This window comes from Bos mutus, chromosome 22 (assembly GCF_027580195.1).
Source record: "Bos mutus isolate GX-2022 chromosome 22, NWIPB_WYAK_1.1, whole genome shotgun sequence".
In the NCBI taxonomy this organism is placed as follows: domain Eukaryota; kingdom Metazoa; phylum Chordata; class Mammalia; order Artiodactyla; family Bovidae; genus Bos; species Bos mutus.
In genome coordinates, this window is record NC_091638.1 from 51,408,225 (window position 1) to 51,425,309 (window position 17,085).

Genomic DNA, 17,085 nt, shown 5'->3' on the forward strand with positions numbered 1-17,085 from the left:
GGAAGCCCCTTGCTGTGGGTCCTGGGGGTCACCCTCTGGGGGACCCTGGACCCCCCCAGACCAGGAGAGCCCAAGAAATGTCCTCGAGGAAGCCGCCTCTGTGTGTTTACTCTGGATTCTGGGAGGAGGATAGCCCGAGGCATAGTGTTCCCATTTGGCTTCTCACTGCTGCCTGGACAGGCAAGGCAAGAATCCTTTGCCTCGATTTGCCGCTGACTCAGGCTCTAAGAATATCCCTGAGCTCAGTGGGGCCTGAGCCCCCTCCCTCGACGCGCTCTGTCCCAGGCAAGTCCTGAGCTGCTGGCCTGGCAGTCCCCTCCCCGTCTGCTGAGGACCTGCTGGAGCTCACAGCTGTCTAGTCCCCTTGCCACCTCTGGGCTCCGGTCCCCAAGGCAGGAGGGCAGATAGGCCCTCTTCCTGTCCCCCCACCCTTCCAGTCAGGGTTCCTGGGAGCCCACTGTGGGGTGGATGGAAGTGTGGGCCAGTTTGCCTGTGAGGGAGGTGGTGCTGCCAGTGGTGGACAGGGTTCTGGGACGAAGTCTGCTGAGAAGGCGGCTATTCAGAAGTGTCCAGAGCACCCGCAGTTCACTCCCACCGCCCCGGTTTCCTCTCCCTTACCCTGTGTGTTGCCATGGCTGCCTGCTGTCCCACGTTTGAGCCCTGGGAGGATGGGCCTTGGTTTGTCTGCTAAGCCCAGGCCTGGCCCTCAAAGGCCACAGGTGCGCTGGACACAGCAGTCAAGCTCCCTAGGGTGACGTGGTCCTAGTGGGCCTTGCAGACCTAGCCAGGGAGTTTGATCTCTCCTCCGGAGCCATACTGAGGGAGATGTATTGAGGGTTACTGGGAAGAGGAGTGACTTGCTCAGCTGACAGCCTGGGGACTCAGGAGCATTTCAGTGTGGTCCCGGCGAGCCAGCACTGTGGCAGCTCTAGTAAGAATGGGCCTGGGCTGCGGGGGGCACAGGCTAGACAGCATTCCCAGCAGGGCTGGGGTACCACAGAGGACGGGTGGGTTGGAGGAAGATGACCTGCTCAGCTTTGGCTGCCGTTCTGAGAAATTTGGAAGTGTCTTAAGACAGTGGGATGTGTGGGGTGGAACCCCCCAAAAGAGGCCCCAGATGGAGACATACGGTGCAGAGACTGAAGTAGAGGAGGAAATGTCCAGGGGAGTGTAGGAGGGAGAAAAAGACCTCTAGGGCCCCACTGCCCAGATGGAGGGAGCTGGTTTCTGGGGCTGGGCCCTAGGCTGTGTGCCTGCCAGGAGGCTGGAGCCAGGGGCCTCAGAGGGCCACACCCCTGCTCGTGAGCTTCCCGGGAGCACCAGACAGGCACGCGTCTGCAACCTACCTTCCACCAACAACCTCTCCTCCCAGCCTTTGAGTGACCCCCCTCACAGCAGGCTGCCCTTCCTTTTGGGGGGTCACTCATGGTTCTGATAAGATGGACACCTGTTCACCTGTTCCTCCAATCTCCCCTAAAGGCCAGACCCAAATGTGTGTGTGTCTACACTGTGTACCAGCCCTGCTCTGCACAGCCACCCTTCCGTGCGAGAAGGGGTAAGGGTCTTGAGGCGGGGCTGCCTCTGTAATGAGAGCCTGTCTGGTTCTCTGCAGCCCTCACCTATAGGACCTATGGGACGGAGGACTGGGTGATCCTTGGATGTGGCTGAGAAGATCTTCACCTTGGGAAAAGGTTCTGGGCCCTACGGGTCACAGTGCTGTACCCATGATAATTTGGGGCTGTCCCTGTAGCCTGCTGAATAACAGGAAGACCAGCAATGCGGATGGGCCTCACCACTGCCAGCTCTGGCCACACCAGAGACCCTCAAGCCCTAGAGGAGGTCAAAGCAGACAGGTTCAATAGACGTGCCGTCCCCATCTCTTCCCCATTAGCCCGTGGAGCCCTAGGAGAGGTTGGCGGGGTGGGCCAGGCATGTTGGAAGGGGCACAATGGCAGCGGTGAGTATAGGCGTGGTCTCCAGGCTTCCCAGAATTACTCAGGAGTAGCAGAAAAAAAATAACAGGGCCTGCTTTTGGGAGTGACTCTCTGCCTCGGTAACACCCCCTATAATGAACACATGCATATACAAAGAGGGTCTCTGGCCTGCAGGTGTGTGAGGGGACTGTCCATGATCACAGAACCTGCAGGAGACAGATGGGAAGTCAGCCTGGTAAAGGGGAGAGGAGCGGGGTGAAGGTAGTTATGAAGGTGGACACTACAAGTGGAGCAAGAAAGAGAAGGGGGGACCAAAATGACCTCTGGGCCTGGCGGAAGCGATGGGTGGACGGGGGTCTCAGAATGTGTGGTAGGGGGCCTGGCTGGAGCAGGTCAGGCCCACCAGTGGGGGTGGAGGCAGGAGGGAATGGATTCCTGAGAGAGGAGCTGTCGCTGTGGGTGGGCCGCCCTCCACACATGGTAGCCCCTCCCTGTAGCACAGCTGGATGGCATCTGCCTGGGCATAGCGGGGGATGCGGATGCAGGACACCGGGATGGCCACGTCTGCACGAGCACGACCCAGATTCTCTCCTGGCTCCCCCTCCACAGTGGGGGCGGACGTGACGTGTCCAGTGGTGCCCACCGTGCAGACAGCGGTGCCTCGGGTCCCCTGGGGTGAGCCTGAGTCCCTCGTTTGCTGTTGAGGAGATGGGGTGGGAAACAGGAGACCCACCAGACAGGGAAGGCTGAATCAGAGCAGAGGCCGGCGGGACTCATGGCCTGAGGGCTGTCTGGGTGCCCCTGTGGGGGGGCGGTGAGTCATCTCCAGCTGCAGCTCCCCCCACCCCACCCCACCCCACCCCACCCCAACATCCTGCTGCGTCTTGGGTCCCCAGGAACCTCTCTGGAGTCCGGTCTCCAGTAGTCACTTCTAGTCTGTTTGACTTAAAGCAGCCAAGATTCCTGACCCTACACAGGGTGGAGGGGGCTCCCTCAACCTCTCTCTTGTAGAGAACCTCCCAGGGGAATCCCAAAAGCCACCAGTGGTGGGGGGCTTTACACTTAAATGGAGCCTGATCGTGGGTCACGGGGAGGGGTAGCAGAGGCGGCGACCTCTGGGACAATGTGTTGGGGCGGGCCGCCTGGGTCCCCGCCCGCCGCTCCGCCCCCTTGGGATCAGGGACTTTTCTCTGCTGTGGCGGCGGGACTGCAGCGCGTCTGGCGACGGGAGCCTCGGACCAGCAGGCAAGACCGGGACTGGGGGTAGGAGAGCGCCAGGCTCGGACCCGCCGAGGCCGAGGGACAGAGGCGGGAGTCCTGGCTGCCCGTCTCCCTCACCGAAGATGAGGCTGCGGCTCCTGGTGGCTGCGCTCTGCGCCGGGATCCTGGCAGGGGCTCCCCGAGTGTGGGCCCAGCCCAGGGAGAGAGGTGGGTACGGCAGGGAAGGACCCCATCCAGGGCACTGCACCTTGTCACCCGGCTCCACTCGGCCTTCATCCTAGAGCCCGCCTCCCACCCGCTGCAACTCCGCGGGCATTTCTCCTAACTCTCCCCCAGACTCCCCAAACCCTCCGCGATCCACGCTGCGTCTCCCCAACTGCATCCAGATGTCCGTGGGTCCCCTACCCCTATGACAGTCTGCGCTGGTCCCCAGAGGCCAACCTCAGTCCCTGATTCACCCCCGCACCAGCGACTCTGCCTCCCCACCAATCCTCCGCGGGAGAGTCCGCTCCGGGCTCCACCTCTGCTCCCTCCACCGCTCCCAGGCCCAAGCCAGCCTGGGCCGGTTTGCACAGTGGATGAGGCCCACCCGCCCCCTCCCCAGCCCCAGGGGACCACTGTGAGGGGAGAGGGTAGGTGGGCTCCAGGAAGAAATCCTGATGACTCTTGCCGGCCACAGTGAGCTGCACGCGCCTCTACGCCGCTGACATCGTGTTCCTCCTTGACGGCTCCTCGTCCATCGGCCGAAGCAACTTCCGCGAAGTGCGGGGTTTCCTTGAGGGGCTGGTGCTGCCCTTCTCCGGGGCAGCTGGGGCACAGGGTGTGCGCTTCGCGGCCGTGCAGTACAGCGACGACCCACGGTCAGTGGACCCCCACAACTGGACCCACGAGGAATCTTCCCCCAGTCAGAAGCAGAGAGCTCCAAGCCCCTGGGTCAGGTTTTAGGGAATCCAGGGGGTCCCCTCCTTCCACCGTCCAAGGCATCCTTTTAAGAAGCAGGGATCTCCCAGGTGGAGCCCTGACACCTGAGACCCGGCTCCCCACTGGCTCCTGCCAAAGTCAGGGGCTCTGTTTTCTGATCTGGAGATGGAGAGCCTGTGGGGGAGGCCAGGGGCTTGAGATGGCCTGGGTCTGCTGGATTCCCCATGTTCTAGCCTCCTGATGCCCGTCAGCCTCTCATTCAGCAGAGGGCCTCCCTGTCTGGCCAGTGTCCACCTCCGTACAACAGGGCCCTTCCTCCTACCATTATTTAATTAAACAGACATCCCGGCCCCTGAGCCTGGGAGCCCCACTGGGGCCAGGCCTGCTCAAGCCCAGCCCCAGGCAGGACACAGAGAGGCACCTAATCACTTTGTTGGCTTGGGAGCTTCAGGGATGGAGGGAATCACAGAATCAGAGAACGGAGAGGACCCTCAAGGGGGCCTGATAACTCACCACCCTCACCCTAGAGACCTCTGAGAGGCCAAGGCCAGCACAGGTTCTTGTCCCTAGCCTGCTGCCACCCGCCTCCCCACAGGACAGAATTTGACCTGGATGCACTTGGCTCAGGCGGAGATGTGATCCGTGCCATCCGAGAGCTCAGCTACAAGGGGGGCAACACGCGCACAGGGGCCGCGATTCTCCACGTGGCTGACCGCGTCTTCCTGCCCCAGCTGGCCCGACCTGGTGTCCCCAAGGTGATCTCTCACCCTGCCCTGCCTTCCAGGGTGATCCCATGTGAAGGGTCTGAGGCAGTCCTGACTTGACCCTGCCCTGCCCCAGGTCTGTATCCTCATCACAGATGGGAAGTCCCAGGACATGGTGGACACAGCTGCCCAGAGGTTGAAGGGGCAGGGAGTCAAGCTGTTTGCTGTGGGTGAGCACCATGCTGGGGTGACGGGTCAGCTGGGGCAGGGGCAAGTCAGAGGGCATGTGGGCAGCTGAGCCCTGACTGGGCGTCACCTCAGGCATCAAGAATGCCGACCCCGAGGAGCTGAAGCGAATTGCCTCACAGCCGACCAGTGACTTCTTCTTCTTCGTCAATGACTTCAGCATCTTGAGGACGCTCCTGCCTCTGGTTTCCCGGAGGGTGTGCACAACTGCGGGTGGTGTGCCCGTGACCCTGCCCCGTGAGTTCCCGCTCACTCTGGGTGCCCTGACCTGAACCCCGGCCCAAACCCCAACGTGGCCATGCCAATTCCATCCCGTGTGCTCCTAACCTTTGACCCTGGTGCTGACCCTGCACCCTTAGTGCTGACCCCTGATTCTCTTGCCTGGTTGCCTGACTGCCCCCTTCCCCAGCCGACGACTCGACCTCTGGTCCACGAGACCTGCTGCTTGAGCCGGGCAGTCAGTCCTTGAGAGTCCAGTGGACAGCGGCCAGTGGCCCCGTGACTGGCTACAAGGTCCAGTACGCACCCCTGACAGGGCTGGGACAGCCATTGCCGAGCGAGCTGCGGGAGGTAAGGTTGTCGGCAGTGGGAGGTGGAGGGCTGGGGCTTAGCTGGGCAAGATGGAGTGACCTCTGATCCTGGGCATCACAGGTGAGCGTCCCAGCTGGTGAGACCAGCGTGCAGCTGCAGGGTCTCCGGCCACTGACTGAGTACCAAGTGACAGTGGTCGCCCTCTACGCCAACAGCATCGGGGAGGCCGTGAGCGGGACCGCTAGGCCCAGTGAGCAGTTTTGCTAACCTCTGACCTCACTCGCCCAATCACCCACCCCTGTAACCCTTCTCTGCTCTGGACTCACTAATCCCCAATGGGACCTTCCCCTAGCTGCTCTGGAGGGGCCAGAAGTGACCATCCAGAACACCACAGCCCACAGCCTCCTGGTGGCCTGGCAGAGTGTGCCAGGTGCCACTGGCTACCGGGTGACGTGGCGGGTCGTCAGGGGTGAGTGAGGTGCTGTGGGAGGAAGGGAGTCCTTGCGCCTCAGACAGAACGGTGGGGTCCTGAGTCTGCAAGACCCACTGACCCTTCTGTGCCCCCCGGGCAGGTGGGGCCACACAGCAGCAGGAGCTGGGCTCTGGGCAGGGGTCAGTGTTGCTGAGGGACCTGCAGCCTGGCACCGACTACGAGGTGACCGTGAGTGCCCTGCTTGGCCGGAGCGTGGGGCCAGCCACCTCCCTGACTGCCCGCACTGGTGAGAGGGCTGGGTGCTTCCTTCAGGCTGGGTGGGCAGGTTGGCCGGGCACAGAGGACCACTGATGTCCCACGTGCCCCCGGCAGACACGTCCGTCGAGCAGACCCTGCGTCCTGTCATCCTGGGCCCCACGTCCATCCTCCTCTCCTGGAACCTGGTGCCTGAGGCCCGTGGCTACCGGCTGGAATGGCGGCGTGAGAGCGGTCCGTGCAGGAGGCCGGGGTGGGCAGGTGGGGTAGAGGCCTGGCCTCGGCTGGCCTAACCCCGTCCTCCTGCAGGCTTAGAGGTGCCACAGAAGGTGGTGCTGCCCTCTGACGTGACCCGCTACCAGTTGGATGGGCTGCAGCCAGGCACCGAGTACCGCCTCACTCTCTACACGCTGCTAGAGGGCCGTGAGGTGGCCACCCCAGCGACCGTGGTCCCCACTGGTGAGGACCCTGTGGGCACGGTCAGGTGAGCAGGGACGGGAGGAGGGATGTCCCAGGCCGCCTCTCACGCGGTGCTCTCTTGCCGGTCCAGAGCTGCCCGTGGGCCCCGTCACAGCCCTCCAGGCCACCGAGCTGCCTGGGCAGCGTGTGCGAGTGTCCTGGAGCCCAGTTCCCGGCGCCACCGAGTATCGCATCAGTGTGCGCAGCGCCCAGGGTGAGGAAGACACCGCCAGACTGTGCAGACCCTGAAGTTCCAGCCCTCGGGGTCTGACTGCACTCTTACTGCATCCCTTTCCACTCCTGGGGCTCTACCGCCTCCTCCTGTCTCCTTGTCCATCCATCTCCCAAGAAGGCCCCGAAGCCACACCTGTCACGGGGCCTGTCTTACCCCTGTCCTGCCCCTGCCTAGCTCTGCACCTGGATCTGTCTCCACTCCTCACCCCACATCCCTGACCATGGCTTTCATCTTCTCCACAACCACGAGCTCAACCCCTGCCCTTCTATAAGCTTAGCTGGGACCACTGTCCTCCCCTGCCCCCGTCCAGTACCGACCCGACATCATTATTAATGACCTGTCAGCTCACATTGCCATCCACCAACTTCTGACATCCTGCATCTTATGTCCCTGTCTGCTCCCTCCCATCACTATCTCCATTCATCACAGGCCTGTTTTTCCTGTGTCGCTGACCCTCATGACTCCTTTTATCCCCTGTCCTTACATCTCACCCATTTCTGTCCCACATCCCATCCCTCACTGACCCTTTTCGCCCTGTATCTCTGTCCATCACTGACCGCCTTTGTCCCCCGCCCCCATCCCTCACTGACCCCTGCCTGCCTGTCCTACCTTCTCTCGTAGGGGTTGAGCGGAGCCTGGTGCTTCCTGGGAGTCAGACGGCCTTTGACTTGGATGACGTCCGGGCTGGGCTCAGCTACACAGTGCGGGTGTCAGCGCGAGTAGGCGGCCGGGAGGGCGCTGCCAGCATCCTCACTGTCCGCCGGGGTGAGCGTGGCACGCGAGGGCCGGGGGGACAGCTGCCTGACTCACTCTGGGGTCCTGGTTTTAATCCCTGACCTCTGTCTTTAACTCCCAGAGCCAGAACCCCCACTGGCCATCCCAGGGCTGCGGGTCATGGCATCGGACGCAACGCGAGTGAGGGTGGCCTGGGGACCAGTTCCCGGAGCCAGCGGATTTCGGATTAGCTGGAGGACGGACAATGGTCAGCGGGCGGGGGGTGGGAGGGCTGTCAGTGGGGGACGATCAGGATGTGGGGGCCCAAGGGCAGGCAGGGGCCATGTGTGCCAGCACTTCCCTCTGACACTAGGTCTGGAGTCCAGCCAGACAGTTCCTTCAGACTCTACTGCCACCGACATTGTGGGGATGAGACCTGGGACCTCCTACCAGGTGGCCGTGTCGGCGCTGCGAGGAAGAGAGGAGGGCCCTCCTGCGGTCATCGTGGCTCGAACCGGTCAGGGCCTGACCCAGCCCCCTGGCGCTCTCTCTCCAGTGCTCTGTCAGACCCCATGGCTTCCCTCTCAGACCCTTGCTTCTCCACAGAACTCCAGTCTCCCGCTTTAGATCCCCACTGCCTCCTCCCCCAGAGGCCCTGCTCCCCCCTCAGTCTCCCTTGGCTCCCCCGAAGTCCCTGCCTTCTTCAGATTCCTCTGCCTCTCTCTCAACACCCTGCTCTTCTTGCCCTCAGGTTCCCACCTCTTCACCTCTCAGACCACATTGCCTGTTTTCTGCTAGCTCTGACCCTCCTCTTAGACTTATATACTTTCTACTCCTAATACCTCCACCAGAACCCTGTTACCTTCTCTGTCAGATGCTCTGGTCTCCCAGATTCCTGTCCGCTGCCGCCTCAGATTTCCACTGTCCCTTCTGTCCGAACCCCTCTCCTTCCCCATCTGACCCACCCACTGCCTTCCGCTGTCAAATCCCTGCCTCCGGTTAGACTCCCATTGCTTTCCTCTAGTAGATAGATACCCAACACCTCCCCTATCAGACCCTCCGCTGCCTCTTCCATCAGACTCCCCCATTGCCTCTCCCCTCCAGATCCCTTGGGCCCAGTGAGATCGGTCCATGTGACTCGAGTCAGCGGCTCATCTGTCACCATCACCTGGAACCGGGTTCCTGGTGCCACAGGGTACAGGGTCTCCTGGCGCTCAGGCCGAGGTGGGGACCAGGGATTGGGAAAGGAACAGAGGTTTTGGAGGTTGGGGTGGGGCAGGTCTGGGTGGAATGGGAGCAGGGGGTTTCTTAGGGGTCCAGGTGGAACATTGGGGGTCAGAGTCAGGATAGTCCTAGGGCTACACTCATCCTCACTCCTAGGCCCAGAGAAATCCCAGTTGGTTTCTGGGGAGGCCACGGTGGCCGAGCTGGATGGACTGGAGCCAGATACTGAGTACACTGTGCGTGTGTGGGCCCGTGTGGCTGGTGTGGACGGGACGCCTGCCTCTGCGGTTGTGAGAACTGGTAGGTGGACCCTGGCCAGCTGTTAACCACAAGTCACTGACTAGCCTGTCCTGCTGTGTATTCCTGAGTGCTCCAGCTGCCCACTCCATCACTGACCCGCCGTGGCTTCTCTCCCCACACTGACCTGCCCCATACTGACTAGCAGGCCATGCACAGTGACCTCCTGGCTGCGCCCCACTGAGCTCCTCCCTCTCAGGAGCTGCCTACACTGACCTGTCACACTCACCTCACACTGAGCTTCAGATAGCCCTTCCTGCACTGAGGAAGGTCTCAATGCCTGTTCCGCCACCCACTTCTCTGCCAGCTCTCCAGTGACCCTTTTCCCTGCCTCTGCCCCCAGACCCTCGGCCCGTGGGCAGTGTGTCGAAGCTGCAGATCCATAATGCTTCCAGTGACGTTCTGCGGGTCACCTGGGTGGGGGTCCCTGGAGCCACAGCCTACAGACTGGCCTGGGGCCGGAGTGAGGGTATGGTTCCCTGATCCTGCACTTGCCCTTCCTGGCTGGGATTGCCCCCTCTGGCCTGCCTCCTCTATCTCTGACTGCTACCCTATGCTCACCTGGCCAGGTGGCCCCACAAGACAGCAGATTCTCCCAGGAAACACGGACTCCGCAGAAATACGGGGCCTCGAAGGCGGAGTCAGTTATTCAGTGAGAGTGACCGCACTCATAGGGGACCGCGAGGGCGCGCCTGTCTCCATTGTCGTCACCACCCGTAGGCAGAGCTTGGGCTGGGGCGAGCCTTGGCTTCCTCCAGGGCTTGGGGGCGGGGTTTGTGCTCGGGAATAGAAAAGGGACCAGGGATTGGTCATCGTGAACCTGTGGGGGTGGGGTCTTCTGGGGGAGGCGGGATGCAGCCTGGATCCTGGGGCCTATTGGGGGCGGTGCGTCTTCCAGGGTTGGCCTGGGATTGGCACAGATCGGGGTGGGGCGGAGCCTCCCTGATGGGCGTGCTTTATTTTCCTCTAGCTCCGGAGGCTCCTCCAGCCCTGGAGACACTTCGCGTGGAGCACCGAGGGGAGCACTCACTGAGGCTGCACTGGCAGCCGGTGCCTGGTGCACGCGGCTTCCGTCTGCGTTGGCGACCTGAGGGTGAGAGTTACCCCCGGTGGGGGGGGTGGCGGAGTTAGGGATCAGTGGGGGAGGGGCTGGGAGTGGGGTCCGTGAAATCCGTGAGAGCGGGCACGGATTGTCAGTGGGGGGGTCTGCGGGATTGCTGAAGATACCTGGCATCAGTCACTTGGGTGTGTGGGATCAGTGAGGGTCATTCAGCAGAGTCAGCGAGAATGAGGATCACAGTCAGGAGGTAGACCCCAATTGCAGAGTCAGTCAGTGAGGCTGGCGGGGGTCATGGTCAGTAAGGTAAATGAGGGTCAGTGAGGTGGACATGCCCATTAATGCCAGCATGTAGCATCCTCCTACATGCCTCCAACCTCCACTCTCACGCCTGCCCCAGGTGGCCAGGAACAGTCCCGAGTCCTGGGGCCGGAAGTCAGCAGCTATGACCTGGATGGGCTGGAGCCAGCGACCCACTACCGCATATGGCTGAGCGTCTTGGGGACGGCTGGAGAAGGGCCCCCCTCGGAAGTGACTGCATACACTGGTGTGCTCCTACCTGTACTGATGACCTACACCTCTACCCCGACTTCCTGCACCTGATGACCTACCCTGACTTCCTGCACCCCATGACTCTGAGTGATTCCTGTAGCCCCCTCTACCATTCTTAACCTGGGGTGATCCCAGCATGACTTCCGGTGACACTTCCCTCACCAAGCTGAATCTGCCCCAGGGTCTCCTTAGATCTCTCTGGGTTCTCAGGACATAGACTCTGATCCCTGGTCTTTGATTCCTCCTCCAGAGTCACCTCGTGTCCCAAGCACTCAACTGCGTGTGGTGGACACGTCAGTCGACTCAGTGACTCTGGCCTGGACCCCAGTGTCTGGGGTATCCAGCTACATCCTATCCTGGCGGCCTCTCAGAGGCCCTGGCCAAGGTGAAGGGGAGGCCTGGGTTGGGGCAGGTTGGCAGTGGGGGCTCCATGGAAGGCATCCTGTTTAACTGAGTTCTGTCCTCCGCAGAACTGCCTGGGGCCTCACAGACACTTCCGGGGACCTCAAGTTCCCAGCGGGTGACAGGCCTAGAGCTGGGCATCTCCTACCTCTTCTCCCTAACTCCTGTCCGGGACGGTGTACGCGGTCCTGAAGCCTCTATCACACAGAGCCCAGGTAGGGTGGGCACCGCAGGAGGGGCCCACCAGAACAGCTGGATGGGCCGGGCTCCTCAGAAACTTAGCCCCCTTTCCTGCAGCATGTCCCCGCGGCCTGATGGATGTGGTGTTCCTGGTGCACGCCACTCGAGACAATGCTCATCGCTCGGAGGCTGTGAAGCGAGCCCTGGAGCACCTGGTGTCTGCACTCGGGCCTCTCGGGCCACAGGCCGTCCAGGTTTGGCCCCAGAGGCAGCCGGATTCCGGCCTGTCTCTGCCCACCCCTGGCCCCGACACCATTTCCCTGCCCTGCCAGCGGTCCAGGTTTTCTCCCAGCCCTTCCGCAGGCTCCAGGTCGCCTCACTAGCTGGTCGACTCCACATCCTGCCATCACCGCTGAGCGCCCCATAGCGCAGGTTTACTTACACATGTTGGGCTCTGTGTCCCACCCGCCCCCCCAGGCTCTGTGTCCCCTCTCCCTGCTGGGTCATCCTCTCCAGGCTCCGTGTCTGCCCACCCTAGGTCGGCCTCCTGTCCTACAGTCACCGGCCCTCCCCACTGTTGTCGCTGAACAGCTCCCATGACCTTGGCGTCATCCTGCAGAAGATCCGCAACATCCCCTACACGGACCCAAGTGGGAACAACCTGGGTAAGGACTCCAATGGACATGGACTCTCGGGGCTCTCCCTTGGGGAGCTCGGTGCCCCTGGGTTCTGACATGTCCTTTCTCCCAGGCACAGCCGTGGTTACAGCCCACAGATACCTGCTGGCACCAGATGCGCCTGGACGCCGCCGGCATGTGCCGGGGGTGATGGTTCTCCTGGTGGATGAGCCCTTGAGAGGTGACATCTTCAACTCTATCCGTGAGGCCCAGGCTGCTGGTGAGGACCAGGGCTGGTGGGAATGGCACCTGGGAGCAGCCTTGGCCCCGGCAGGGTCATCATGAAGGCTGCTGGACCACTCCTTAGGGCTCAGAGTGATGATGCTGGGGCTGGCAGGAGCTGACCCAGAGCAGCTGCGTCGCTTGGTGCCTGGCATGGACCCTTCCCAGACCTTCTTCGCCGTGGATGATGGTCTGAGCTTGGAGCGGGCCGTCAGTAGTCTGGCAGCAGCCCTGTGTCAGACAGCCTTGACCACGCAGGTTTGGAAGGGGCATCTGGGGGACTAGGTGGTGGAGAAGAATGGGTCTGGGGGCTCTGGGTTGAACTGCCTGACCTCAAGGAGACCCTGTATCCACAGCCACAGCCAGAGCCTTGCTCAGTGCATTGTCCAAAGGTGAGTGTCCAGGGTTGAGAGTGTGAGTGAGGGCCACTCTTGGGGCAAGCCACTCTGACCCTCACTCGACTTGTCTTTCCCCAGGGCCAGAAGGGGGAACCCGGACAGATGGTGAGTGGCTCCGATGGGGGGTAGAGAATGGGTTGGGGGTCCCAGTGGGGCAGGGGAGGCCAGCAGCAGAGGACTCACTGATCACCTTTCCTAGGGCCTGAAAGGACAAGCCGGGCCTCCTGGCCCCCCCGGCCTCCCGGTGAGTGCCTCCCCACGCCTGTCGTCTACACCCCGAGTAGCGAAGTGTCCCCTCACCTGCTCTCTCCTCGCAGGGCAGGATTGGTGCTCCTGGCCCCCAGGGACCTCCTGGAAGTGCTTCTGCGAAGGGCGAGAGGGTGAGTGTAGAGACCACTGAGGTTCCCCTAAGACAATCCTCGAAGCTTCAGAGTATTTCTGGAAGCCTAAGTGAATGTGATAGACTGCGGCAGAGACTTTGGGGAAGGGTCTGAAGTGGAGGGGGCCAGTGGGGTTTCGAGGGCCCCGGAGAGCCTGGGTGGAAGTTCGAAGTCCTCAAGGCACGGAAGGCCCTGGCCTCATCACTGCCCCTGTGCCTGGGGTTTGGCTCCCTTCAGCTCAGGGGCAGCATCTTGGCCCCACGGCTCCATCCCCAACAGCACTTGAGCCTGTGGGGTGAGGGGTCCAGGTGAAGAACAGTCAGTCAGCACCCCTCCAGCGAACCAGGGGCACTGAGGGAGGGTCCCTTCCTGCTCTGACCTCTTTGTCTCCTTAGGGCTTCCCTGGGGCAGATGGGCCTCCAGGCAGCCCTGGCCGCCCTGGGACTCCTGGAGCCCCTGGTCCGAAGGTGAGTAAGCCTTGCCCTCGCAGTTCACATGATGGGACGCTTTGCTTGAGTGGGTGAGGTGGTCTGACTGTTCTGACTCTGGCTTCTGTTTATAGGGCTCCCCAGGGTGGGCCGGCCCTCGTGGAGAACCAGTAAGTTTTTCTCCCTCTTGGCGTTTTCCCAGAGCTCTTTCTGCGGTGTGGGGACCCGGGGTGGTGGAGTGGGATTGGCCTGTGGGGGCCCAAACTGAAATGCGCTGAGATCAGACATCACCCTTTGCTCTTTTGCCCTCAGGGAGAGCGAGGACCTCGAGGCCCAAAGGGGGAGCCGGTAGGTGAAGGACGGAGGGGAGGGAACCAAGCTGGATGTCCTGGGGGGAGCAGAGTTGCCCCCAGCCTGACACTGTGCAGGGCCTAAGGCATCATGAGGAATAGCTGGGGACCTCTGGGGCTTCTCCCACCTCAGGGTTCCCATACCCTGAATCCTGCCTGCTGTTCTCTATCCTGCAGGGAGAGCCTGGACAAGTCATTGGAGGCGAGGGCCCAGGGCTTCCTGGGCAGAAAGGGGACCCTGGACCTCCGGTAAGTTCTAGAGCATGGTGGTGGGGGGAACCTACGGGGGGGTGGGAGAGAATGGGGGTCTATGGGATTGTGCTTTATACCTTGTCTCTTCCATCAGGGTCCCCCTGGATCTCGTGGGCCGTTGGGGGACCCGGGACCCCGGGGTCCCCCGGGATTTCCTGGAACAGCTGTGAAGGTGACAGCATGACCATCATGTGACCCAGTGACCTGGTGACCTCATTTGAGCCCACACTACCCCTACTGGTCACTCTGAGCCCATAGGCCCTCTTGGCCACCCCCCGCCCGTGACTCCTCAGGTCCTCCGTGACCTTTGTAACCCACTTTGACCACAAGACGCCCATTCCTCCTGGGATCTTGGGAAGCAGAGGTGTGGTCATGGGTCATAATCTCTCTTCCAGGGTGAGAAAGGCGATCGTGGGGAGCAGGTAAGCAAGGGGCACGTTAGGCTGGGGGTGGCATGGAACCTGATTGCCCCTGGCCATCCCCCGACCTGCTGTTCCTTCCCAGGGCCCCCCTGGACCAGGTGACGGCACTGCTGCTCTGGGCGAGCCTGGGCTGCCGGTGAGGGAGCTCTGAGGCTCTGCTGGGGACCCCGGGGGCCACACTTGAGGTGTGGATAGAGGAGCCAAGGGCTCTGCTGGGGCAGTGGGAGGGCAGTGCTGGGCCAGTTTTCGGCTCTCAGTTTTTCCTCACTTCCTCCTAGGGTCTTCCTGGAAGCCCCGGACCCCAAGGCTCAGTTGGCCCCCCTGGAGAGAAAGGAGAAAAGGTGGGAGACGCAACCTGTTGGTGTCGCAGTTCTCGGGTAGAGGGAGGCGTCCGAGTGCAGGGAGCAGGCTCTTTTACCATCTGTTCCTCCTTCAGGGTGACTGTGAAGATGGAGCCCCGGGCCTCCCAGGACAACCCGGAATTCCGGGTGAGCGGGTGAGTGTGGGGCCTAGGGGTTCTGAGTGTGGTGGGCAAGGCCCAAGCCCTTAGCCTCAGCCATCAACCCTCTACTCCATCCTTATTACCAAACCCAAATCTCTGAACCCCTTTCAGGGCCTTCGGGGACTTCCTGGAGATGCTGGCCCCAAAGTAAGTGCCAGGACTTCCCTGGGGGCCCAGTGGTTAAAACTCCGAGCTTCCAATACAGCGGGTGCAGCTTTGATCAGGGAGCCAAGACCTCACATGCTCCATGGCCAAAAAAAGAGATCATAAAACAAGGGAAGCAATATTGTAACAAATTAAATAAAGACCGAAATTACTTAAAAGAAAAAACAAAAAACATGCCCTGTGGGGAGGTCAGGTATGAGGGGTGACACGCTGGGACCCCTGCAGGATTAGGGGATGCAGAGGACGGAGGTGAGAGTTCTCTCCAGGTCAGAGGTTGCGTTTCAGGGGTGGATGACTGGAGCCTGAGACACCTCATCTGGGCTTCAGCAGTGAAGGCCCTTTTCCTGTCTCTCTCCTCAGGGTGACCGAGGACTAACAGGGGCCGCTGGAGAGAAGGTCAGTGCACCCTGGGGGGTCTCTCAGGGCCCTGCAGGGTCTGGGGCAGACTTGGTTCTGACCCATTCTGTTCCATCAGGGTGAACGTGGATCGCCTGGCCCAGTGGGACCACAGGTGAGCCTACTGACCCCCCGTGCCAGCTGACCTTGGCTCCCTACCCCTCCTGGTTCTGGCTTCTTGCCCTTGACCTCCATTGCCCCTGACCTTCCACCACTCCTCACATGACTTCTAATCTCTGTTGCTGCAGGCTCTAACCCTCAACCTCAGGGACCTGCTTTTATATCTCTGACCCTGCTGAACTGGCCTTGACTTCCACTGACCTGGTCTCTGTCTTCCTGCTGACCTCAATCCTGATCTTCTGGGACCCCCGTCCTGAACCTCCAGCCCTTCTCTGCCATCATCCCTCTACTCTCACCTGCCCCACCTGGGTCAGCATTTCTGCTTCTCTTCCCCAGGGGCTGCCAGGAGTTGCTGGACGACCTGGGCCCGAGGGTCCTGAAGTAAGTCTGTGACTGTGGGCCCAGGAGTGGGGCTTTATGTGTTCCTCCCCATCCTGGGCTCACGCTTTCTCCATGTGCAGGGGCCACCAGGACCGACCGGCCGCCGAGGAGAGAAGGTGGGTCATGGGCTGGGAGTCAGTCCCCCCTATACTAGGGATTGTGGCAGGTGGGACCCTGGGCCTTTGAGTTCCCATGTGGGTCCCTGACCTAGCCCTGTTGCTATCCTCTGTCCACAGGGGGAGCCTGGTCGGCCTGGAGACCCCGCAGTGGTAAGTGAAGGGAGGGTGGGTCTCTGATCACAGCACAGCCCCTTGAGCGCTGTAACCCACCGGGAAACCAGCACTGTGGGCTCAGAGCTCTGTGACTGATGCTGTAACAAACCTTCCAACTCCTGGCTGTGATGCTGTGACCCCCATGACCATCATACAGGCCATGAGCCCCGTGTAACCCCTGCCCTGCTCCCAGTGGTGACCCTGTAACCTCTGGGCAGAGACTTCCGGTTTCATATGTACCCCCAACCCCAATCAGGGCTGTCGTACTATGATCCCTTGGCCAAGCCATGTCTGTCCTGTTTGTTTTCAGGGACCTGGGGGTGCTGGAGCTAAAGGAGAGAAGGTATGTCTGGCGAGAAGTGAAGGGCAGCTGTTACAGGGTTGAGATCAAGGTCACAGGGCACGCCTCAAGCAGGGCCCCTGGAGGTCATGACAGTTGTGGCATGATTGTTGGGTAGTGGGGCTCATGGAGCCTGGGGCTGAGGCTGATCGTCTTTGTCACCTCCAGGGAGATATGGGCCCCCCCGGGCCCAAAGGAGCTACCGGATTCAAAGGGGAACAGGTAAGTGTGGGAAGTGTTAGGGGGTCGGGCAGGTGACAGTTGTGTCCCCTGACTTCTGATCCTTCCTTCCACAGGGCTCACCTGGCTTGGCTCTTCCTGGAGACCCTGGCCCCAAGGGAGACCCTGGAGGCCGAGTGCGTAAATGTGGGGAAGGGGAATGTGACAGAAAGAGATGGGATGGTGCCTGGGAGCC

At 61.5% G+C, this 17,085-nt stretch overlaps 1 protein-coding gene across 1 annotated transcript in view; it reads left to right on the forward strand.

Annotated features, from left to right (window-relative positions):
* Positions 1-3,139: 3,139 nt before the first annotated feature.
* Positions 3,140-17,085, forward strand: part of COL7A1 (collagen type VII alpha 1 chain) — a 30,318-nt gene continuing 16,372 nt past the window's right edge. The window contains exons 1-49 of the mRNA XM_070359251.1: positions 3,140-3,362; positions 3,835-4,015; positions 4,672-4,831; positions 4,917-5,010; positions 5,102-5,263; positions 5,436-5,596; positions 5,678-5,807; positions 5,910-6,026; positions 6,130-6,276; positions 6,363-6,479; positions 6,555-6,704; positions 6,796-6,918; positions 7,561-7,704; positions 7,796-7,921; positions 8,027-8,170; positions 8,758-8,877; positions 9,034-9,177; positions 9,518-9,643; positions 9,744-9,890; positions 10,145-10,267; positions 10,632-10,778; positions 11,034-11,168; positions 11,254-11,400; positions 11,483-11,619; positions 11,904-12,030; positions 12,116-12,262; positions 12,350-12,522; positions 12,621-12,656; positions 12,741-12,767; positions 12,862-12,906; positions 12,980-13,042; positions 13,438-13,509; positions 13,605-13,640; positions 13,783-13,818; positions 13,998-14,069; positions 14,167-14,244; positions 14,468-14,494; positions 14,577-14,630; positions 14,773-14,835; positions 14,931-14,990; positions 15,108-15,143; positions 15,522-15,557; positions 15,637-15,672; positions 16,014-16,058; positions 16,139-16,174; positions 16,295-16,327; positions 16,641-16,673; positions 16,839-16,892; positions 16,967-17,026. Coding sequence (XP_070215352.1) covers positions 3,278-3,362; positions 3,835-4,015; positions 4,672-4,831; positions 4,917-5,010; positions 5,102-5,263; positions 5,436-5,596; positions 5,678-5,807; positions 5,910-6,026; positions 6,130-6,276; positions 6,363-6,479; positions 6,555-6,704; positions 6,796-6,918; positions 7,561-7,704; positions 7,796-7,921; positions 8,027-8,170; positions 8,758-8,877; positions 9,034-9,177; positions 9,518-9,643; positions 9,744-9,890; positions 10,145-10,267; positions 10,632-10,778; positions 11,034-11,168; positions 11,254-11,400; positions 11,483-11,619; positions 11,904-12,030; positions 12,116-12,262; positions 12,350-12,522; positions 12,621-12,656; positions 12,741-12,767; positions 12,862-12,906; positions 12,980-13,042; positions 13,438-13,509; positions 13,605-13,640; positions 13,783-13,818; positions 13,998-14,069; positions 14,167-14,244; positions 14,468-14,494; positions 14,577-14,630; positions 14,773-14,835; positions 14,931-14,990; positions 15,108-15,143; positions 15,522-15,557; positions 15,637-15,672; positions 16,014-16,058; positions 16,139-16,174; positions 16,295-16,327; positions 16,641-16,673; positions 16,839-16,892; positions 16,967-17,026 — 4,752 coding nt within the window. The 5' untranslated portion in view covers positions 3,140-3,277. The remainder of the gene's footprint in view (positions 3,363-3,834; positions 4,016-4,671; positions 4,832-4,916; positions 5,011-5,101; positions 5,264-5,435; positions 5,597-5,677; positions 5,808-5,909; positions 6,027-6,129; positions 6,277-6,362; positions 6,480-6,554; positions 6,705-6,795; positions 6,919-7,560; positions 7,705-7,795; positions 7,922-8,026; positions 8,171-8,757; positions 8,878-9,033; positions 9,178-9,517; positions 9,644-9,743; positions 9,891-10,144; positions 10,268-10,631; positions 10,779-11,033; positions 11,169-11,253; positions 11,401-11,482; positions 11,620-11,903; positions 12,031-12,115; positions 12,263-12,349; positions 12,523-12,620; positions 12,657-12,740; positions 12,768-12,861; positions 12,907-12,979; positions 13,043-13,437; positions 13,510-13,604; positions 13,641-13,782; positions 13,819-13,997; positions 14,070-14,166; positions 14,245-14,467; positions 14,495-14,576; positions 14,631-14,772; positions 14,836-14,930; positions 14,991-15,107; positions 15,144-15,521; positions 15,558-15,636; positions 15,673-16,013; positions 16,059-16,138; positions 16,175-16,294; positions 16,328-16,640; positions 16,674-16,838; positions 16,893-16,966; positions 17,027-17,085) is intronic.